We start from the raw sequence: 24875 nt of genomic DNA, 5'->3' as shown, positions 1-24875 counted from the left end.
GGTTGACCTCACAGATTGCAAAGAGCTTTTCAGTTTACAATCCCTTATTTTTTTATTTTTTATGCCTACAGCACCTGGTCTTCTTAAGTGATCTCCTATGCAAGCACTAACCAGGCCCTACCCTGCTTAGTTTCCGAGATCAGATGGGATCGCACTTGTTCCGGGCAGCATGGCCATAGACCTGATACGTTTTTTATTTTGCTTAGTTTTATGGTTTCTATGTGTGGATCGCCACTCAAAATGGCCCCTTGTGCATTTGTATTCTCCTTTTTATTAAAGTTCTTACAGATCAACAGATCGTTTTCTTTCTACAAGGCCTGTAATTCATTGCTTTAGTATAGTAGTTAGTTATAACTGATCATGATAAAGCTAATTCTCATCATGGCTATCCCAATATGACCTGAGATTATACTCTGGTTTAATTTCTTTCTCTCTTTCTCTCTTTCTCTTACTCTCTTTCTCTCTTTCTCTCTTCCTTCTTTCCTTCCTTCCTTCCTTCCTTCCTTCCTTCCTTCCTTCCTTCCTTCCTTCCTTCTTCCTTCTTCCTTCCTTCCTTCCTTCCTTCCTTCCTTCCTTTCTCTCTCTTCTCTTCTTCCTTTTTTTTTTTTGCACAGAATGTTTTTTTTTATGTTAAACTCTTCATATTAAAATAAAAATGACTATGACGATGCCACCCTGAACAAGCCCAATCCCATCTGATCTCGGAAGCTAAGCAGGGTAGGGCCTGGTTAGTATTTGCATGGGAGACTACCTAGGAAGACCAGGTGCTGTAGGCATAAAAAATAAGAATAAAAAATAAGGGATTGTAAGCTGACAAGTTGATCTGTGAAGTTAACCAAGGGTTGCCTAGCCTAAAAAAATAAAATAATAAAATAAAGTAAAATAACATAAAATAAAAATGAATCAAAGACAGTAATTGTCTTTTCAGGAAAAAAAAATCTCAATGCTCACTGACATTAGTTAATACCATCAGTAAGAGTCTATCATATCATTAAGTGTTATCCCCTCGTATGAATGAGAAAAGACAGTCTTATCATCTTTATAATTGATCATTTTATATTATAGCCAGGACAACAATAATTATATTATTCTAGTCTCAATTTTTTTTCTGGTTCACATAATTTTAGTCAACTGATTTTCATATTGAAGAGGTGTTGTTGGTTATGTCAAGTAAATTATTAGAGCAAGCACTTTAAAAAAGCTCTAATCAAAATTTTAAAGTGTAGCTCCATTCTTGTGAGATTATAAAAGTTTCTATATTAGTCTTTGCATACTGCATGAAGGATTTGTATTCTTTAGTATTCATGCATGGATAGGGAAAGTCACGATGTATATTTATAAAATCAGGCCACCATGTACCCTGATTTTCTTGATACAACTGAGTAATTACATTTACCACTCATTTCCTAACTATATCTAAAGTTGAGTTATTTTTATATGGGTCTTATCTTATCCATTGTTTAGAGAATTTATCATTTATTTCCTAGAAAGCAACTTACATCACAATTCTGAGGAAACTTTATTTACAATGAGATTTTCCTGTTATTATTTCAATCGTATGGGGATACAATGTAGGGCGGGCAAAAAGAACCACTTTACTAAATGCCTTTGCTTGTCAGAATAGAAAATGTGCTTATACTGGAGTGAAATGGAGATGGTGATATTGATTAGTACTGGAATTTTTCTCCTCCTTCCACATTACATTTATGAATGTGGTTCAGAGCCTATTTTTAAAATTTTTCACTAGAGCATAATTAAATCAAAATCGTGTGTAATAGATTTTATGTAAGATTTGTGTTTATAGAGTGACATTTAAGTGAAGCAGCATCTGGCTGGATTCCAATCAATGGATAGAATTGTGAAAAATAAAATGGTGGTTTTAAGATACTAAGTTTTCAGGTAGCTTATTATTCAGCAATATACTACTGAGACACCTTCAAATTGTATCACAGTTTTGAACCAAAATTCTGCAAAATAATGAAACATAGTAAATCACACTGTTGTCTCTGAAAAGATTAGTAACAATTTAGAAATCAGAGCAGAATAATTTTACCATTACTGAACAAAATGCAAAGTAAAAGTGTTCATCTTTTAATATCATTTAATTCCTATTCTTGTAGAGTGGTCATATTATACACATGTGGTTCTTAAATAAAAAATGTTTAATATAATATAATTGAAGTTTTTGTCTACTATTAAGGATGTGCAATCAAAAATTGTTTTGAGATCATTCTTCTAGGAGATAGATCTTAAAATGCTTGTCTAATGTCTAGGCAAATGTTCTCTCTAAGGTAAAAGAAAAAGACAAGCTACATACAGAACTATTTGAAAAAAAATGTGTTTATGTGTCAGTTTATTTGGCAGACATATTTAAGTCCATAAATAAAATACATAGAATGTTTGGCTCTATATTCATCTCTATAGTTGTTATTGAAAACAAATAAACATATAAACAAGTAAACCTACCAATGCTTTAAGCTCTTTTGGTCAAATTGCCACTTAGTAAATGGAAGAGGAAGCAGAAAATCTGCGGAATGTCCGGTACTAGGGAGAACACTTTTGCCTATTGGAATTGAAATGATCGACCCGGATGATTTCTCTGAGGTGGGAATCTCCTAACACCTGACAACTCTCAGGGCCCATTCAATGTTAATTTTCTTTAGATGATCTTAAAACGGAAACATGGATTAGTAGTTTCATCTTTGCCAGTATGGAAATTATCAATGCTGTACACTTTGTCAAAGATAAATTTAATGATTCAAGGATGGAAGCAATAATGTGACAATTCAACTGTATTAAACCAAATGTCCAGTATAAAGGTTTTTGTTTTGTTTTGTTTCCAGTATAGGTGTTTGATTAACCGTATCTTCTCCACAATGAAATGCTCGGTGTCAGGTAAACTTGTTACAAATGTGATTTTATAATAAAGAACAAGTGTTTGAGACTTTGGCACATATTGTTGGTCTATTTATTCCTTCTTCCTTACAATCAAGCTTAAGTGTTGTTTAGAGAATCACTTTCCTTCATGCATATAGGATGCTAACCTCATATTCAGCTTTGTGGATACTAATTAAACCAAGGTGATCAAAACTATCACCCCAGTGGTTTGTTTAGGAATAGGTACAAACTACAAATCATTCCAATGAACTGCCTTGCCTTGTTTTCAGAGGGAGCTTATACCCTTCTCCCAAATAATATGTTTGCTATAGATGGTTATTCTATGACCATGATGAAAACTAGCCTTAGGATGACAGGAACACTGTGGATTGTAGAGTAGAATGATAGAAAGACCTGTTTCCTTAAGGGTAGATGTACCACACTTTATCTAGTCATCTATTGAAGAACATTTTGGTTGTTTCAAATACCTAGGAGCGTGATTGCTGGATTATATACTAAAACTGTGTTTAACTTTGTAAAAAACCGCCAAACTGTCTTCTAAAGTGGCTATATTGTTTTTCATTCCGATTAACAATGAATGAGATATACTATTGCTCCACATCTTCACCAATATTTGATATTGTCAGTGATCTTAGATTTTAGCTATTCTAATAAGTGTTTAGTATGATATCTTGTTTTAATTTGCAATTCCCTAGTGACAAGTAATAGTGAGTATCTTTTTATGTGCTTATTTGCCATCTATATATCTTCCTTGGTGAGGTATCTGTTCAGATCTTTTGCTCATTTTTGAATTGAGTTGTTAGTTTGCTTATTGTTGGGTTTTAAAAGTTCTTTGTATATTTTGGGTACAAGTTCTTTATCGGATATGTGTTTTGCAAATACTTTCTCCCAGTCTGTAGCTTGTATTTTTATTATTTTTAACTGCACCTTTCACAAAGCAGAAGTTTTTGATTTTAATGAATTCAAACTTATCAAATTTTTTTCATGTATACTTCTGATGTTGTGTCTAAAACTCATTGCCAAACCCAAGGCCACCTAGATTTTTATCCCATGTTATAGTCAAGAAGTTTTATAGTTTTGTTTATACTTTTAGGTCTATATTTCATTTTGAGTTGATTTTTGTGAAGGTATAAGGTATATATGTAGATTCATTTTCACATGTGGATGCCTAGTTGTTCTAAGATCATTTGTTAAAAAAGACTACCCTTTCTCCATTGGATTGTCTTTTATCAGAGATCAGTTGACTGTATTTGTGTGTGTGTGTCTATTCCAGGTTCTCTATTCTGTTCTCTGGATTTACTTGTCTCTTCTTTCACCAATAACACACTGTCTTGATTATTATAACTTTATAGTAAGACTTAAAATCAAGTAGTGTCAGTCTTCTAACTTTGTACTTCTTCAATATTATGTTAGCTATTCTGGATCTTTTGCTTCATGATATAAACTTTGGAATCAATGTTGATATCCACAAAGTAGCTTGCTGGTGTTTCAAATCTATAGATCAAGTTGGTAAAAACTGGTATCTTAACAATATTGAGTTTTCCTATTCATGAACATGAAATATCTTTCCATTTATTAAGATCTTTGGGTCCTTTCTTCAGAGTTCTGTAGTTTTCCTCATGTAGATCTTGTACATATTTGGTTTAATTTATACCTATTGTCTCTTTTTTTTATGCTAATGTAAATGGTGTTTTAAGTTTCAAATTCCAATTACTCATTGCTAGTTTATATGAAAGCAATTGACTTTTATATATCAATCCTGTATCCTTCCACCTTGCTACTTATCAGCTCCAGGAGTTTATTTTGTTGATTTTTTGTTGTTTTTTTTTTTTCCTACATAGACAATTATGTCATCTATCAACAAAAACAGTTTTATTTCTTCGTTCTCAATGCATATATTTTTTATTTTATTTTATTTTTGCATTAGCTTGGACTTTGTGTAAGATATTGACTAGGAGTGATAAGAGAGGAATATTTTACCTCGTTTTCAGTCTCTAGGGGAAAACATTCAATCTCTCATCATTAAGTATGATGTTATTGGTGTGTTTTGTAAATTTCTTCAAGTTGCAAGTTTACTCTGTTCTCAGTGTGCTGAGAATTTTTATCGTGAATGTCTGTTGCATTTTTCAAATGCCATTTTTGCATCTTTGATATGATTATATGATTTTTCTTTAGCCTATTGATGTGATAGAATACATTAATTGATTTTCAAATGTTAGACCAGCCTTGCATACTTGAAATAAGTTCTACTTGGCTGTGTGGTATAGGATTCTTTTTATACATTGTTGGATTCAATTTTCTAATACTTTGTTGTAGATTTTTACACCTATATGTGTGAGAGATATTGTTCTGTAGTTTCCCTTTTGTGTAATGTGTTTGGTGCTGGTATGAGAGTACTGCTGGCTTCATAGTATGAATTAGGATGTGTTTCTTCTGCTTTTATTTTCTGGAAGAGATTGTAGAGAAGTTATACCATTTCTTCTTTAAAAGTTTGGTAGCATTCACCAGTTGAACCACCTGGGCCTGGTGCTGCTTTGAAAAGTTATTAATTATTGATTCAATTTCTTTAATAGATACAAACCTATTCAGATGATCTATTTCTCTTTGCATGAGTTTTGGTAAATTGTGTCTTTAAGATGTTGGTTCATTTTATGTAAGTAATCACATTTGTGGACATAGAGTTGTTCATAATATTCTTTTTATAACTTCTCTTTTACTTCTGACATTAGTAACTTCTGTCTTCTCTCCTTTGTTCTTGGTTACGCAGGCTTGGGAGTTATTTATTCTTTATATTTTCAAAGAAAAAACATTTGCTTTCATTGATTTTCTCTGTTGTTTTCCTGTTTTTAATTTTATTGATGTCTGTTTTCATTTTTATTGTGCTTTTTCTTCTGCTTACTTTGGATTTAATTTATTCTTCTTTTATAAATCCCTAAAGTGGAAGCTTAGATTACTGATTTTAGGGTTTTTTAATTCTAATATATGTATTCAATATTATAAAATTTTCTCTAAGCACTCTTTTTACTGGATCCCATAAATTATTATAATTGTATTTTTATTTAGTTAAAAATTTTTAAATGAGGGAATTTTTCCTTCACCTATCTGTTATTTAGAAGTGTGTTGTTTAATCTCCAAGTATTTTAAGATCTTCCAGCTATCTTTCTCTTATTGGTTTTTAGTTTAATACCACTGTGGTCTGAGAACAGACATTGTAAGATTTTTTATTTTTATTTTTAATGTGTTCTTTATGGCTCAGAATGTGGCCTATCTTGGTGATGTTCCACGTGAATTTGAGAAGAACGTGTATTTTTTTGTTTAGGATGAAGTATTCTATAGATGTCAATTAGATCTAGTTGATTGATGGCACTGAACAATTAATTATATCCTTATTTCAGTCTTATGTATCTGTCAGTATTGAGAGATGAATGTTGATTTGTCTAACTATAACAAAATGAATTTCTCCTTGCATTTCTGTCAATTTTTGCTTTATGTATTTTAATATTCTAGTGTTAGATGCATACACATTAAAGATTGTTATGGCTTCTTGGAGAATTGACCCCTTTATCATTATGTACTGTTTATCTTTATTCCTAATAATTTTCCTTGCTCTAAAGTATGCTTTGTGTGATATTATCATAGCTATATAGCTTTATGTACAAATATAATATTTAGTTAATTATTATAGCCTTTAAAAACTATATTAATTTTTAGAGCATTTTAAAGTTTACAAAATAATTGAGAAAGAGTTACAGATTTCCTATATTCCCATATCCCCACACAGGTATAGTCTCTCCCTTTATCAACTTTACTCACCAGAATGGTCCATTTTTCATGAAGGATAAATCTATATTAACCCATCATAATCACCCAAAGTCCATAGTTTATGTTAGGGTTCACTCTAGGTGTACATTCAATGGTCTTGGACAAATGTATAATGATACATCCATCATCTTAAGATAATACAGAGTATTTTCACTGCTCTTAAATACCTCTGTGCTCTCCTATTTATCTTTCTTTATCTTACCCTAGCAGCCATTGATCTTTTTATTGTCTCCATAATTTTGACTTTTTCAGAATGTCATGTAGTTGAAATCATACAGTATGTAGCATTTTCAGATTGGTTTCTTTCCCTTAGTAATATGAATTTCAGGTTCTTTCATGTCTTTTTGTGGCTTGAAAGCTCATTTTTATTTTACTTTTATTTCTTTTATTCTGTATTTATCTACTAGGTTCACTTTATATAATGTGTAGTTTAATTCCGATGTTCCCGTATTGATGATCTGTTTGGATGATGTATCCATTGTTGCAAGTGAGGTATTAAAGTTCCCTACTACTATGGTACTGCTGCCTGTTTCTCTCTTCTGTTAACATTTGCTTTACATATTTAGTTGCACAAATCTGGGGGTATATATATTTATAATCATGATATCTTCTTGATGTACTGATCTTTTTATCATAATATAATTACTTTTATTTCTTGTGATAGTTTCTGACTTAAATTTTTTTGTCTGATATAAAAATATCCACTTCTGTACTGTTTGGGTTACTATTTGCAGAGTATATTTTTCCTCATCCCTTTACTTCCAACTTATATTGTCCTTAAGATAAAGTCAATCTTTGTAGGTGGCATGTAGTTAGATCTGGTTTATTAGTTTTGTTTTGTGTTTTCTGTCAAATTAGCCTCTCTGTCTTTCGATTTGGGAATTTAATCTATTCACATTTAAAGTAAATATTCATAGGTGAATATTTATTATTGCCAATTTGGGAAATGTTTTCTGTTTTGTAGTTCTTTTGTTCCTTTATTTTGCTTTCCTGTCTTTTTGTGTGTGTGTGATTTCATGATTTTTTGGTGGTGGTATCATTTGATTACTTTCTCTTTATATTTTGTGTATTCAGTATGAGATTTTTATTTGTGTTTACCATGAGGCTTATATGAAACAATTTATTGTTTTAGCAATCTATTTTGAGCTAATAACGACCTAACTTGGCTAATAAAATCTACACTTTTACTTCTCTCCCTCCCACACTTTATGTTATGGTATCACAATTTTGATCAAAATAATTATTTATTTTTTGTCAATACAATATGGTACTAATTTATTTATTTTTAAGAAAGGACTTTAATATTACAAAAAATATTAGAGACTTTTTGCAAAAATAGTTTGCACTCTTTATGTCAAGTAAATTAATTTTCAATAAAAATATCATGTATAATTTTTATGTCACTGTATTTAAGAAAAAAATCTGTTAATTGATCTGAGGCTTTTATCAGAATCTCAAATTGGTCAGTGGTCTAGAAAAGTTTGTCATTATTTATCTGGGTTGTTATCAACTTCCCAAAAAACTTAACTTTACTATCATAGTCCTCTGGTAAAGAATAAGGAAAGAAAAATTATTTAAGGTTACACAAATAAACTGTTTCATTTCTAGTAATGGTGAACTATTTTATTATAGACCAACACTTGAACTCAGTAAAACTAGCAGGACAAAGTTGATTCCAAAGCATTGGAGACTATGTGGCACTGAGTACTTTAGGTGTGTGATGCTACAACACAACCATCATGGATTCATGAGCAATGATCAGTTACTCTTCCTCATTTCAATTTCTTGGGATTAGGTAATCCTCAGAATCTTGATGTAATCCCAGAACAGAGAATAGTCCCAAGAATGACTTATAGGGAATTTCTTATCAGCCACTAAGAAGAGGAAATAACAATAATCTGATAAATTGAAAATAATGAGATGCTCCATATCTTGTACATCTGAACCTATAGACCAAGAATATTTTATGCACATCTATGTGGATGAAATACGTAAATCCAAATATCTCTTAAAGGCAGTGATTGCCACCACCTATTGATTTGATTGCCTAAATTCTTTATTATCTAAATTCTTAAACAAAAAAATCATATTGGGTCTACTTAGTTTAATCATGGACACTAATTTTCAAAAGGGTGACCTAATGCTGCTTCCTTGGAAAGTGATTTGGTTGAAACTGCTGTTTCGCCAATCCTTTAAAAGAAGTCAAGCCAAAACAGAACAATAAATATCCACTTTGACTCTAATAGTATATGATTTTATCTTCATCCCATATTAGTTATTATCCTCTCCATCGCTAGGTTTTGCATTACGCCCTGGTCAGACTCAAATACCCTGCATTTTTTGCACATCTCACTTGAACCTATCCACAGTTCAGCTTTTGCTCTGATTTGCCATTCTCCCCATCAATTTTTGTTTTGTTTTATATCATTTTCTATTCTGGTGCATTGCTCCTTTCTGACTTTGCTACTACCATTCAAAGGCCACTAGTAATCTAGAAATGCGTATAGAACAAAGGTATGAAAATAAGTGAAGAGAATGGAGCACAGGGTTGCCAATGGTCAAGAACAGAACATGATTAGGACAGCACATATTGGAGATGGACAAAGAAGCAAAGAGGTCTTTAAATTGCTTTCCTTGTGTATCGCTAAGGAGTAGGTTTTCTTTTCTTAGATCAACAAATTACTCAGTCATTTGATTGTGTTTCTTCATCTCTGACGGAAACTGGAAACAGATTGTCATATAACTACTTCCCTTTCTCCCCTTATGAATGACAACTCAAACCAACTGGGGATAATTTCATGGGTTTTCAATCCTGTCTAGATATTTATTTCATTACTTGCTATGAGTATTTAAAAAGCCTGTTGAGTTCAATACTCTATATCCATATATCCATGGTAGTTTTTTTCTTGTATTTAGGACTGCTCACTTGAGTAGTGGAGATATTTTTGATGTTAATAGAGAGCTGGGTCTATATTCTAGAGACTTCATGTTAAGAAGGATCTTTGAGCCCTTGAGTAATGATAAGGAATTCATGAAGCCTGACTATGATGTTATACCACTTCAAGCTTTCCCTTACCTAATCAAGAAAATTAAAAAATATTACCAACCTCTGTTCAATATTGGTATTGATGCAATAAGAAAGTTTAATTACTTTTTCAGATAAATTCCAGAATCTTCCATTTTGGAATCACATTCTTGAACAATGTTCGTGTGTCTTTACGTAATTTACTATATTAACAACTTATCTAAGCCATATCTATTCAATCAGACTTTTGTTCACTTCCTAGGACACTATTCACCACATGGATTAAGTCTTAAATCCAATGTAAAGTCAGCTAGAGAGCACTTAAATTAATTAAGACACACAAATAAATTTCTTTTAGGGCATATAAAATATTCTATTTTGCATGCCAGAATGAATGGGAATCAGAGAAATAGAGATTTCATGCCAGAAACCGAACAAATGATCTGAACATTTTTGTCAAATTTTTCATGAAGTTTTGGCTGTGTTTCTCAATTTCCTCTTTTTTTTTTTTCCTGATACTTTTAAATCACTGGAAACTTTAGGCAAAACCACAACTTCTTTTTTTTGAGGTACACTTTATAGTGGAAGTCTCTTAACCTCATCAGAGTGCTCAGCTGTTTGTCTCTGGTCTCTGACCTATCTGAGTGAAGCCAGGGCTCTGGGTTACGCCTTCAGTGAGAGAAGCACAAGAGACTCCTAAACCTTCTAAACACAAGGAGTCCACTGATTCACATAATGGTGCACGAAGGGCAACATCAAGGTAGGCATTCCTTTTCTTAATCCTGGGGAGAAAAGTAGAAGTGTATGGTGAGATAAGTCCTCTGGAAAGAAGAGATAAACAATGGACAGACTGAAGGGATAGAGATTGGACCACTATAGCAGTCATGAGAAATTTTTAAAAAAGAAAAATTCCCCAAATGGACCTTGAAATAATTACACTAAGCAAAATAAGCCAGACAGAAAAGGTTGAAAATCACATGATATCACTTATATGTGAGATATAAACCTAAAAGCAACAAATGAACGGGACAAACAAACAGAGACTCATGGATATGGACAATGGACTAGTGGTTACCAGAGGGAGGGGAGGGGCAAAAAATATAAAATAATAAAATATTAAAATAAATAAAAACAACAGGGTTAGAAGAGGATGAGGAGTGATGAGGAGGAGGAGGAAGAAGAATAGCCAGTTAGAAGAATAGCTAGCTAGCTAGAAGAATAGCTGAAGAAGAAGAAGAAGAAGAAGAAGAAGAAGAAGAAGAAGAAGAAGAAAAAAAGAAGAAGAAGAAGAAGAAGAAGAATTATTATTATTCCCCAGAGCTAGTACTTGAAAGAATCAGAAACCAAATATTAATACAGTGGTATGAGAAGTAGAAGACAAAAATGACGTTTTAAGAAAGGTGAGGAATCCATGGATGAGTGTATTATTTAAGAAGAAAGTAAAAGAAAGGGGAAATGACAGCTGAGAATGAGTTTTGCCCAAATTGATTAGGATTTCAGAGCCACTGCCCGGCCATTTATTCTGCAGGAGTTTCTAAGCTCTCTTCTTGTTTTAGGTTTTTAATTAATCTGAGATTCTTCATCTGGTTTCTTCATTGCTCTAAGCTTCTTAGGAACTCTGACTTCCTAGCCCCCTGGTAACTGCATTTGTCTTGCTGTTCTGACAGAGAAAACAGTATGGTGCTCCCAAGTGAGGCTCTGGTCTGTTGCTGTGATTTCCATAGCACTCCTCAGCACTTGTTTCATTATAAACTGTGTGGGTAAGTTGTGCACTGAGGTGCCACTCTCTTTATACCTTTCTCTATCTTAGTCTATGAGGATTCCCTAGGGTATGCTCTCCTTTACACCGTTAATGTGTTAGCTCCTACTTGGAATGCCATGTTTTTTTGATAAATGAACACAAATAAGCAGTAATTCAACATGGTCTTCATTGGACTTGCATAGAGGAAAAGTTGGAAGTTGGAGGAAAGCTTGCTTTGCATAGATTTATAGAGCATAACACTTTATAGCAAAAGAATGAATGGATGCTAGTCTCTCTTCTTCCTTCACAGTGACTTATCATTTTACATATGGCAAAGCTGACAAAAGGCTGTCTGAACTACACACATATCATTCAAGTCTAACCTGCTTCAGTGAAGGGCCAGGGGTAACAGGTAAGGTGTTATAATTCTTAACCAGACTTTCTCTTTTCTCAGAGAGAGGTTGGGGTTGAGCTCAAGTTTGGTTTCTTCTTCTTCTTGTTTTAAAATATAATCTCTGCATGGATATCTTTAAAATATCTCTAAATTTATATGCTCATATCAGGCTCCAGATTTATCCTTAAAAAAATTCCTCCTCCAGACTTCTTGATCTCAATAAATGCTGCCAACATACACCACATAAAAGTTCTGGTTTCAAATTATTCTGATCCTTATCATTTGGATAAAATTCTCTCTCTTCTTTTTTTTTAAATCTAAGTTTCCTAGTTAATAACACCCTTCTCCACCCCAAGTATCAACTTTATTACCAGTCATTTTGGATGCTGGAACATGGCTCGGATGAGACTGCCCTCACTTTAAAATGTAGTCCTGTTACCTTCGTATGTAGTGAGTTGGGAAGTTGAATTCAGAATCACAATTTGCCTTGCACTATGTCTAGTGAGAAATGCCAAAGAAAGGCAAAGTGCATGTTTGTCGGGGTCTCACTATGTCTAGTGAGAAATGCCAAAGAAAGGCAAAGTGCATGTTTGTCGGGGTCTTTATGGCCTTACACCTTCCAAGTAAAGATATATACAAATAGATATTAGACTCTTGGTATTTCAAGAACTAAATAATTCACTTCCCTGCTTTATGAGAGGTAAAGAGAGGACAGAAGTTTATTTGTATTTCTATGAGATGTCGGGATTTTTCCTTTTAGGGCATTTGGCAAGAATGTGGTGCATGAAGGGATGGTGAGGGATGATTTTCTTTACTCTTTCTGATATGGTTTTCTGGTCACATTGGGGGTTTTTTCGTCAAACAATTGTAGAGCTGGCTTTTCTGGGGAGAAAAAAATAATTCCATCAGTATCTTCTCCCTCCCATCTTTTGAAGGCACTCCTATAACAATAATTAGAGTCGTAAAGACTACCTACCTAGAAGCAGCAATGGCACATTTAGCCTTAGCTATCAGAATGCTCTGAAATGAATGAGACAGAGATAGATTTAATTAAATTAATCCCACATCCACCTAGCATAAGAGACTGCAAATTTACTCTCTAAATATATCCAACCTAACATTGCAGTCAACCAGGCTGTTCAATACAATTAATTCAAGTTACAGGTAAGCTTATATGATAAAATTATTTTATATAATAACATATCAACAAATAAAAGTTCTCAGATTTTAACAATATCATTTCAAATTATTATTACAATGAAAAGGAAAAATAAAAGTCCCAACACAAAATTTCCATTTTGATTAAAGTTAAATAATTGAAATCCACATTGTATTTTCTTCAATTTGTTTTCCTGCTCAGTCCAGGTCATAGCTTTTGAGACATTTAGAAGCATGATAATGTAACAGTTTCTTCAATAAGCCTGTGCTCTGCTTACACCTGTGGTCTTTGACTTCTTTTGCTTGCCAACCCCCCAGAAAGATTTTTGAAAACTATATTCCTCTTATATAATTTAATTTGACATCTAAAATTTTTCATTATGTAATAAAAGCAAAAGCTTTAATTTCTAGGACATTGTAAATATTAAATATAAAAACAAAACTTTTTAAAATGTATCTACTGGTGTCTAAATACCATCACAAAGTGTTACATCTACTCCCATCATGCTTATAAAATAAAAGAAAAACATGTATTATTTAACAGTCACATGTTTTATATCACTCTTTTCCTCCCTTGGACAATATTTATATAGCATTTCCCCCATCTGCCAAAATATGTCTGTAATAAAATAAGTAAGAATATGTCTAATATTTTTATTTCCTACAAAACAGTAAGCTTTAAGTGTTATAAAATTTCTTCTGGATTGACATTACAATAGTCAGAATACAATACTACAGACATTACAAATTTATTATAAATTTTGATAAATTATTTCTAATAAACTATTGGAAGCCCATCTCTCGAAGATGAATAGGACTTTTTAAAAAATGCAATCAGATGTACCTACAATTGAATAATATTATTACTAGACTGAGTTTGAAATTCATCAATTCTAGACTTATTTTTCACTTTAACAACACAATCTGATAAACCTTACTTATTTAAATAAATTTATAGGAATAGAAAATACTCGGTTCGAATGTCATCCAATATTTTTAGAGTTATTTGCCAAAAATCATAGTGTTCTAGTATCAAAACTTATTTCTAATGATCTATTAATTGAGAATTTGAGTAGATGATTCTTCACGGTTGTTGAATATATACAATAATAAATGGAATAATTTGCAAAAGTCTTGTTATTTCTAAGTCAATAACCATTTGCTTCCTCAATTTCTGGCAATTATACCAAAAAAAGGATTTTATAAGTATTATCATATGACAGTTAATTATATATATTTTTATACTTACAAAACACCTTGACCAGCTCATTATTCTCAGCACAATTGAGAAACTAAGATATTATTAATGTCAGTATATCTTTTTGACAAATGCTTTTATTCATCACAACTTTCAATATTTTTGTCAGCCTTGGAGCTGGAGATTTATAATATTCGACATATGAATAATGTTTGCCATATATAACTCAATTGGCTTTTAAAATTAAAATAATATGTTAATACACACTTTGTAAATGTATTACAAAAAATCAACTTTTAATAATGACCAGGATGTATAATTAAGATAAATTTTAAAAGTGGCCAATATTAACATGATATAGATATAGTCTATTTTTTTTCATTTTATAATATTATAGAAGGAAGAATAACTTTATAGGTTGTTTCTCATTATTTAATATGTAATGATGTAATAGCATTTAAAATGACTAAAATAAGGCTACATATAACAACACTAATGAATCTTAGCAATGTGCAATGAAAAATTAAGCCCAAGAAGACCATATATATCATACTTTGTAAAACATTTAAAACTCAACAAGTCAAAAACAATTTATTATTTAGGTATGCACATATCTGTGCTCAAATTATATATAAACATGTATTTGTATATATACAACCAAAAGTTGTTATTGGTTATAAATATGGTTAACTAGAGATTTTTTTAATTCTAGGAGAGTTGCAAACTGATGTTTCTAAGGGGAAAGGAGAGAGAAATGATAATTTTTAAAACTCTTATATGCTTGATACTGTGTTAAAAAATAGTAACAGGTAACATTTATGAGCACTTATTTCATGTTAAGCACCTTTTAAAGTGCCTTACACATATCATGTGAATTAGTTTCCCTTTGAAACTAATTATTATTTCCATTTTAAAGATGAACTAACTGAGGCTCAGGAAGGTTGTATAATTTTCCCAAAGGCTTACATAATAACTGGTGGAGCCAGAGTTCTAATAAGGCATAATTCTAATTCTCATTACCACCCTGTGGGGAATTATCATCTTCATTTTAAAAACTTAGAGCTCTGTGGCTTGCCCAAGATTATTAAGTAGAACTGACATTCCAGATTAACTTTTGTTAGCCATTTGTAACTGCAGCTAATATATAAGAAATATGAAGAACAAAAATAAATGATAGTCATTTTTGGCAAAAAAAAAAAAAAAAAGAAAAGAAAAAGAAATCCAGAGGAATTCCGCAGGTAAACCTTAGTGGATATTGAGGACTTAATGTTAAAAATGTTTATTTAAAAATAATTTTATGGCCCCAAGTTATATAATTTAGGAAACAATAAATACATGAATTAAGAAGCCCATCTCTAGAAAAGAACCTCAGATCCTTGAAATTTTATGTGCATAGAACATACCTCTTCAGTCTTATTTATCTCATCTTGCACTCACCCTTCTCTTTCATGTAACATAGAAAAGGTCTGGGGATGTTGCCCAAGTACTTGGAAGTCTTTTGGTTCCAGCTGCTACTTCGTTTCTACTGAACAGAATTTTTGGACTAAGAGTGAGCAGAACTGTGTTAGGATGGGGGCTCATTTGGTTGTGATCAACACAAAAGCGGAGCAGGTACTTTTATTTTCCTTATTTTTCATTTTTAGAAAAAAATTTAATTGTGGGAAAAAATAACAAAAATTATCATCTTAACTGTTTTTAAGTGTACAGTTCAGTAATGTTAACTATATTTGTATTGTAGCAAAAAAAATTTCTAGTTTTTTCATTGTAAAAGTGAAACTCTATATCTATTGAACAACTGCCATTTTCCCCCTCTCTCCAGCCCCTTGAAACCACCCTTCTATTTTCTGTTTTCTTGAGTTTGACTACGTTAGATACCTCATATAAGTAGAATTTGTCTTTTTGTTATAGGCCACATATTACTTATCCATTCATGCATTGATGGATATTTGGGATGCCTCCACTTCTTGGCTATTGTGAATAATGCTGCAATGAACATGGGTGTGTAAATATCTCCTTGAGATCTTGCTTTCTGTTATTTAGGATACATACCTAGAAGTGAGATTGTTGGATCATACAATAATTCTAATTTTCATTTTTTGAGGAACCATCAATTGTTTTACTTAGTGGCTGAACTATATTACACTTTTTTTTTTAACTTATTTATTTATTTTTATTATGATGACATTGGTTAACGAAATCCAGCTTCAGATGTACAATTCAACAGTAAGGCATATATATATTGCATTGGATTTTACACTCTTTAGAGAGTGCACAGGGTTTCTCTAAATCTTTGACAATATTTGTTATTTTCTTTTTTTTCATTTGATAGTGACCATCCTAATGGGTGTGAGGTGATATTTCATTATGATTTTGATTTGCATTTATCTAATGATTAGCAATATTAAGCATCTTTTCATATAGTTGTTGATCATTTGTATACTTTTGGAGAAACATCTATTCAAGTCCTTTGCCCATTTAGAAAATTATTATAGTTTTTATTGAGGTATAATTGACACATAACATTATATTAGTTTCGGATGTATAACATAATAATTCAATATTTATATATAGTGAAATGATCACCAAGATAAGTCAATTAAATATCTATTACTATACATAATTATAGAATATTCAAGTTCTTTGCCCATTTTTTAAAATTGGGATTGTTTTTATTGAGTTGTAGGAGTTTTTATATATTCTAGATATTAACCCCTTATCAGAGATATGATTTGCTGGTGTCTTCTTCCTTTCTATGCATTGTCTTTTCACTCTGTTAATTATTTCCTTTGATACACAGTTTAAGTTCAAAACAGTTATATTTTTCGATTTTTTCTTTGTTGCCTGCGCTTTTGGCATCATATCCAAGAAATTATTGCCAAATCCAATGTTATAAAGATTTTCCATTATGTTTTTGATAGGAATAGCATTGAATCTGTAGATTGTTTTCATTAGTATGGACATCTTAACAATATTAAGTCTTCCCGTGCATGAACGTGGGATGTCTTCCCATTTATTTGTGTTATCTTTCAAAAATGTTTTGTAGTTTTAAGATTACAAGCTTTTAACTTTCTTGGTTAAGTTTATTTTTAAATATCTTATTCTGTTGATACTATTGTAAATAAAATTGCTTTCTTAATTTTCTTTTCAGATTTTTGTATATTGATTTTGTGTCCTATAACTTTGTTAAATTTATTAGTTCTAACAGCTTTCTTTCCAGCTTTAAAGAGATATGATTAACATATAATGATGCATAAATTTAAGGTATACAATGTACTGATTTGATACACATATATATTGCAAAATCATTAACACAAAAAGTTAATAATATCTATGAATTCACATAATTACCTTTTTTGTTGTTGTGAGAACATTTAATATCTACTCTGTTATCAACTTTGAAGTATATAATACAGGATTGTTAACTATAGTCATCATGCTGTACATTAGATCCCCAAAACTTATTCACCTTATAACTGGAAGTTGGTACTCTTTGACTAACATCTCCCCATGTCCCCTACTCCCAGCACCTGGATTAGCATTCTAGTCCCTGTTTACATGAGTTTGGTTTTTTGAGATTCCATGTATAAGTGAGATCATATAGTATTTGTTTTTCTCTGTATGATTTATTTCACTTAGCATAATCTCTAAATTCAACATGTTGTTGCAAATAGCACATTTCCTCTTTTTTTAATGGCTGAATAATATTACATTATATACGTACATTGAATTTGCTTGATCTATTCATCCATCTATGGACACTTAAGTTTTTTCCATATTTGGCTATTGTAAATAATGCTGCAATGAACAAGCGGGTATAAATATCTCTTCAAGATAGTGATTTCATTTCCTTCAATGTATACCAAGAAGTGAGATTGCTGGATCACATAGAAGTTTTATTTAAAATTTATTGAGTAACTTCCATAGCATTTTTCATAGTGGCTACACCTATTTACATTCTCATCAATAGTATACATGGGTGTCATTTCTACACATCTACAACATTTATTATCTCTTTTCTTTTGATGTTAGCCATCCTAATAGTTGTGAGGTGATATCTTATTGTGGTTTTGATTTGCATTTCTTTAATGATTAGTAATGTTGAACATCTTTTCATATACTTATTGTTTATTTATATGGTTTTGGGGGGGAATGTCTGTTTATGTCCTTTGCCTATTTCTTAATCAAATTATTTTTTTATGTTTTATTTATTTACTTATGTTTTATTTATTTATCTATTTATTTTTTGTTGTTGAGTTGTATAAGTTTCTTATATATTTTGGATACTAACCCCTTACCTGGAAACTGGTTTACAAATATTTTCTTTTGTTCTGTAGGTCACATTTTCATTTTGTTAACTGTTTCTTTTATTGTGGAGGGCCTTTTAGCTTGTCGTAGTACTACTTGTTTATTTTTGCTTTTGTTGTCTGTGCTTTTAGTGTCATATCCAAAAATTATTGCAAAGACCAAATTCAAAGAGTTTTACCTCGATGTTTTATTTTAGGAGTTTTACAGTTTTAGAGTCTTACATGTGTCTTTAAACCATTTCAAGTTAATATTTGAGGGTGATGTAAGATAGTGATCCACTTTCATTCTTTTGCATGTGACTGTCTAGTTTCCCCAAAACCATTTATTGAAGAGACTATCCTTTCCCCAGTGAGTATTCTTGGCTCCCTTGTCAAATATAGTTGTGTTAATTTTAAGGTATCATCTAGTAGACATAAACATCTCAAAAAAGTCATCTATATTTGAAGAATATCTATTTTGACAGTGTTAATTTATATTCTAGTAAAACAAAAGTTTATAAAGGCCCACATAGAATATTGCAAGTAGTATCCTCAGCATTTAATAAAGCTCAGTAGAAAACATTGCCTTTTAAAAAAAAAAAAAAGTATTTTTCAGGATCTATTACAAAGCACTCTGTTTTCCCTGGAGTTCTCCATAGCATATTTTTTACACAAAACAATGGAATAACTCTTCATTTGACTTCAGCGCACATTGCAAAATTCGGAGTTATAAATAGAAAACTTAGAAATTGCATTCAAATTATTTTTTATTTTCTCTTTTCTCCTTTCTCAGCCTCTAAAACGAATATTAATCCCCTAAAATTACTAATATACTATTTCAAAACTCCAGGAACACATACACTATATTTCTAAAAGTATTGACTTTAATTGAAATCATTGCATCATTTGAATCTCAATAAACAAAGCCATTTTTTCATTAGATGTTAATTTTGACAAAAAGCCCAGAGTTACATACATCAATGAAAAATAAAATAATTTGAAGTAAAAGACGTTTGCTTTTAATAATAAGGTACTTTGGAATTAAGATACACTATAAATATCTTCTGGGTAAGTGCTTTAGGCTATAATGTTTCTTGTCTTTTTAGAAGTCTTCAAAATTAGTCTTTTTTTTAAATGCCCCTTTTATCTGAAACTTGTTCTATTCACTGGAATAGAGGCATAGAAATGATTTTTTCTGCTTAGGTTAATGTGTTCACACAACAGGTGTCTAAGCTGAAGCAAAAATGTCAAATATCTGAGAGACAGCAATGTTTGTCATTACAAATTCTTTTAAACAAAAGAAATCACTAACACTGTTTTAGTAAAAACTCAAGTAATACCAATTTTGGGCATGAGTACCAACTCATTTTATAATAGTTAGTTAGAAGTCTGAGCTCTTTGCAAAAGGACGCCATTTTAAACTTACTTGCCATCTAATTTACCCCGACATACACATGCATATTTCACTGGAGCAAGCAACTTACGAACATAATTCCATTATAACTGTTTCATTAAACAAGAAATTTGTCAACTGAATGCATCTTATACTTTTTTTTGTGGGAGATCATCCGTTCTGATAGCTTAAATGTGCAATGAAATGATACATTTAGAAGTCTGGAAAACCTGTGGCTCCCTACATAGATGTTTCGTCTTCAGAAGACTGGGACTGTTGTAATTATCATAGGAAATTATTATGTCTCGCATATTATAAACATTACCTGTAACTACTTTTTAATCACAAAAACATTACATCAAAAATGTACATATTCTTGTTCTCTAAAATTAATTAGAATATTTGGGAACAAAAACTGATTCTCTTCTTTTAAAACTCTTCAATATCAAGCTACAGGTATACTTAAGCTGTTATAGTAATACTAAAAAGGGAGATAGGTGTTTGCTTTTTAAAATTATTGAAATATATAAAATGCTTTGGCCGATAACATTACTATTCCATGATGAGCAGCATACAAAAATTAATGTCAGGGAAATTTGTGTATTGTGTAATACCGTTGGCTGAGAAGCAGCCTCCCTCCACTGGAATATTTCCTTTATGTCAGAGAATCTCAAGACAATACATGAGAAATTCTTAAGCTTGCGTGTTCAATTTAAATTAATTCAAAATTAATTGCACCTTATCTCAATAAAATTACCTACAGAAAAACAATCTAGATAGATTAAAAAGATAACATAGAGACCCAGATGGAAAAATGAGACTAATAATTTTCAAAGAAATAATCACTACAGTTAAAATCTAGTGATACTAAATTGTTTAACATTTACAAGTAATTTACCACTTCTTGGAGAGGTACTACTTAGGAGAGTAGAAAAACAAATTTGAATTTTGATAACCTAAATACAATTTCACTGATAAATGAGAAATAAGATGGAACACATCTGAACTTATAAAATTAAAAAAATTATTGGAAGCACAAAAACTGACACATATATTTTAAAAGAATTATGTCTCTCAATGAAGAAAATTCTGTCTGAGATGGGAATTCATGGGTTATAACTCCCGCCTTCCTGTAATGATATTGGTGTTTTGGCCTGTTCTCTTATCCAACGCGCTGTCCTGAGACTGTTCCTTACACCTTGCATTTTCTTTTTTCTTTAGAGCTATAAAGAACCCTAACTCTGTTCAATCTAAAAATTTCCACCTATGACTTCTTTTTCTTTATGCAGAATTTCATTGTCCAGTATCTGAATACATCATTATCTTATTTCCTGGGACTCTCAGATCCACAAGGGAATGACAACTGGCAATGGATTGATCAGACACATTATGAGGAAAATGTCCGGTGAGTGCAGATTCAGGTTAATGAACCACAGGGCTTTGTTTACATAGAAAATGTAAGGAAATTTTGTTAGCAACAACTATTAATGCTAATACTAACTATTATATTGATGATAACAGATTCTAAGTACATCCATTATCATACTTAATCTTCATGAAAACTTCTTTTTCAGAACTCATTTTACTAATGAAAAATGGAACAACTTTCCTAGGGTCATAACTAGTAAGATGAGAAGCTGCATCTCAACTCCATGTCTATCTAACTCCAAAGATGACATGCTCTTAATTGTTCCAGTTTGCTGCCTCCAAACATATGGAGACACTTCAATTAATTTTTTCTCTAATTAATAAGATTTAAAATACTTGGGTTAGGACTATGTTCAATTCTAATAGGATAATTATATAATAATACTATTATATCATTTGTGGCTTTGGAAAAAAACAGAATTTAATTATACATTATTTCATTGATTCTCATACAATCTTGTGACCTATTTGAGGACCTCATTATAATTTTTATTTTTATAAACAAAGAATCTAATACCTGAGACTAAGTTATGTGATTAAGATCTAAAAAAGACAGCAGCAAAATCAGTTCTCTTAATTTCAAAAATGAAGTCCTGCTCCCTCATCCCTACCACAGATTGTATTCCTTGGAAGCAAGGTAAATTCTCATGTCCAGACTCAAACACCCTGACACTAGTTTAGGGTGGCTCCATGAGAATGGAGGAATTTAGGAAGGTGATAAAAGTACCCAAATGAAGGAGGCAGCCTCTTTATTACATGACACTAAGAAAGGAATTGTTTAACAACTCATATTAGGGCTCTGTATATAGGAAGAAGTAAAGATCAGATTCCAGGGAAAAGGTCCAATGTTACTGTATTTCATAAAAATTTTGCCAGAATGTTAGAGGAGCAATTATAAAAGTATGCATTCACACTTGGGGCTTTTGAGGAGGGCAGTATGAGAAGAGGAAAGCAATCGTTGGGATGTTCTTTCACCCTGAAACCTATTCTCTTCAACCCTAACCCTACATACTTCATAATCAATCACCATGCATTCATTGAAGTGTTTTTATCCTTTGTTTCTTTTTAGATTGTGGCACGAGAGTGAGCCCAATTTTTCTGCAGAAGAATGTGCTTCAGTTGTTTTCTGGGGTTCTAGAGGATGGGGCTGGAATGATGTTTTCTGTGATTCTAAAAGGAATTCAATATGTGAGATGAAGAAGATTTATCTATGAGTGAAACTTTATTCATAGACACCTTAAAATTGAGACCTGTCATAAAATGATTTCCTCTTGTAGTTGTTATATAATTCTTACCATATTAGTACACGGAAACATCCAGATGCCTTTCTCCTTTCAATCATCCTTCTTATCGTTTCCTTTTTTCCACCAATGATAAAGCAAGCTCTTCCTTGTTTTTCTTTTTTCTTTAATTTGTTATGCCTCACCTCCTTTACTTCTTTCATACTTCTTTTTGTAAACACTCTCTGTGCCAGAGACGGTACTATTTTGTTTATTAGGAGACTTATAAGGACATATGTATTGAAAATTATGACCGATCTTCCTCAAACGCCATTAAGAAATCCTTTTGGTCAAGATGGTGACTGGTCAAGATGGTGACTGGGACTAGGATCTACTTCCTAGATGTCTCACTCCTGTGGCTGGCAACTTGGTACTGGCTATTATTAAAAGGCCTTAGTTCCTCACCTTAGGGAACTCTCCATAGGGTTTCTTGAGTGTTCTCACAATATGGTGGCTGGCTTCCACCGGAGTAAGTAATCCAACAGAGCAAGTGAAAGCAGCAACGTTTTTTACGATCCAGCTTTAGAAGTCAAACACAGTAACTTCTGGTGCATTCCATTGGTCACATAGGCCAAACCCGATATACTGAAGAAGGGGATTACATAAAGGCATGAATAGCAGATGAAAATTACTGAGGGCTACCATAGCAGGATTTCTTTTAAAAGATACAAAATATATGTGCCAAGAAGGAAAATAATTAAAAATAATTCTACATTAAAATTATGAACTTGTGTTCATTAAAATAAAGGAAAATTTTTAAGGTTGAATGGGAGAAAATATTTCAAATACTTATAACGAACAGCGTTGATGCCAAGTACATATAGATGATGGTCACAAATAAATTAGAAAGACAAAAAATGGGCAAAATATTTGAAAAGCATTTTACAAAAGAGAAAATACATAATCCAATAAATATGTTTTATAGAGATGTTCAGCTTTACTCATAATTTGAGAACTGCAAGTAAAAACAGTAATAATATACCATTTCATATCCATTTACATGACAAAAAATAAGAAAAACAAAATACCAGGAGTTGGAGGAAATATCTTGGATCTCTCTTTTTGAGAGAGAAATTTTTTTTTTTAGTTTTGAAATTTATTTATTTTAATTTACTTGTTTTTCGAAATTTATTTTTCGATTATAGTTGATGTACAATATTATATTAGTTTCAGGTATACAATTTAGTGATTAGACATTTTTATATCTTACAAAGTGATCACCCCAATAAGTCTAGCACCCATCTAGCACCATCTGTAGTTATTACAATGTTATTAGCTATATTCTTTATGGTGTACTTTACACCCCCATGACTATTTTTATAAATGTTAATCTGTACTTCTTATCTTAATCCCTTTCACCTTTTTTGCCTATCCCCTACCCTCTTCCATTTGGCAACTATCAGTTTGTTCTCTGTATCTATGAGACGAATTTTCTTCTGTTTTTTTTTTGGTCGTTTATTTTGTTTTTTAGATTCCACATATAAGTGAAATCATATTGTATTTGTCTTTCTTTGTCTGACTTATTTCACTTAGCATAATACCCTCTAAGTCCATCCATGCTGTTGCAAATAGTAAGATTTCATTCTTTTTTATGGGCCAATAATATTTCAAATATGTACCACATCTTCTTTATCCATTCATCTGTCAATGGACATTTAGATTGCTTCCATATCATGGTGATTATAAATAATGCTGCAATAAACTTAAGGTTGCATATATTCTTTTTGAATTAGTGTTTTGGATTTATTTTGAATAGATACCTGGAAGTGGAATTGCTGAGTCTTGTGATAGATGTATTTTTAATTTTTTGATGAATTTCCATACTGTTTTCTACAGTGGCTGTCCCAATTTAAATAGGATCTCTCATACACTGTTAATTTGAGTTTATATCAGTACAACCACATTGAAAAGTACATAAATCTACAAGTTTTCTATAAACATCATCCAATAAATGCTTTATTGAGAGAGACTAAGATCTATGAAATGTGGGTATTAAAATGAGGAGTTGTTCCATGGGGATAACTTTAACGAAGGAGACCTTCTGCATAGTATACTTATATTATTTAGGCACACATATGGTAAAAGTGAAAACAAATCAAGAACTTAATAAACACAAAACATCAATATAATGGTTACGCTTGAATGGTAGGCAGGGAGCGGAACTGGGAGGAGCATATAGGCATGTGATAAAGTTTTATTTTTTGTTTTGGGCAGTGGTGTTTATATAATAAACATCAACCACAACAAAATAAAAT

General features: G+C 31.6%; 1 protein-coding gene and 2 pseudogenes across 1 annotated transcript; 2 read left to right on the top strand and 1 right to left on the bottom strand.

Annotated features, from left to right (window-relative positions):
- Positions 1 to 62: 62 nt before the first annotated feature.
- On the bottom strand, positions 63 to 181 carry LOC120611828 (uncharacterized; annotated as a pseudogene).
- A 476-nt stretch (positions 182 to 657) lies between these two features.
- LOC120611806 (uncharacterized) lies at positions 658 to 776 on the top strand (annotated as a pseudogene).
- Positions 777 to 10367: 9591 nt separating this feature from the next.
- On the top strand, positions 10368 to 23771 carry LOC120611746 (C-type lectin domain family 6 member A-like). The gene is made up of 6 exons (XM_039874326.1): positions 10368 to 10505; positions 11413 to 11505; positions 11797 to 11898; positions 15696 to 15847; positions 21202 to 21317; positions 22410 to 23771. The coding sequence occupies exons 1-6, from the start codon at positions 10481 to 10483 to the stop codon at positions 22552 to 22554; spliced, it is 633 nt and encodes a 210-aa protein (XP_039730260.1). The 5' UTR covers positions 10368 to 10480; the 3' UTR covers positions 22555 to 23771.
- The last annotated feature ends 1104 nt before the right edge of the window (positions 23772 to 24875 follow it).

This window comes from Pteropus medius, unplaced genomic scaffold, assembly GCF_902729225.1.
Source record: "Pteropus medius unplaced genomic scaffold, Ma_sr-lr_union100, whole genome shotgun sequence".
In the NCBI taxonomy this organism is placed as follows: Eukaryota; Metazoa; Chordata; class Mammalia; order Chiroptera; family Pteropodidae; genus Pteropus; species Pteropus medius.
This window is presented reverse-complemented; position numbering and strand designations above follow the sequence as displayed.

Coding starts and splice junctions, on each gene's coding strand:
- LOC120611746 (XM_039874326.1), top strand. CDS start 10,481: ATGGTGCACGAAGGGCAACATCAAG. Junction 15,848..21,201: donor TCAACACAAAAGCGGAGCAG/GTACTTTTATTT, acceptor TTCTTTATGCAG/AATTTCATTGTCCAGTATCT. Junction 21,318..22,409: donor CATTATGAGGAAAATGTCCG/GTGAGTGCAGAT, acceptor GTTTCTTTTTAG/ATTGTGGCACGAGAGTGAGC.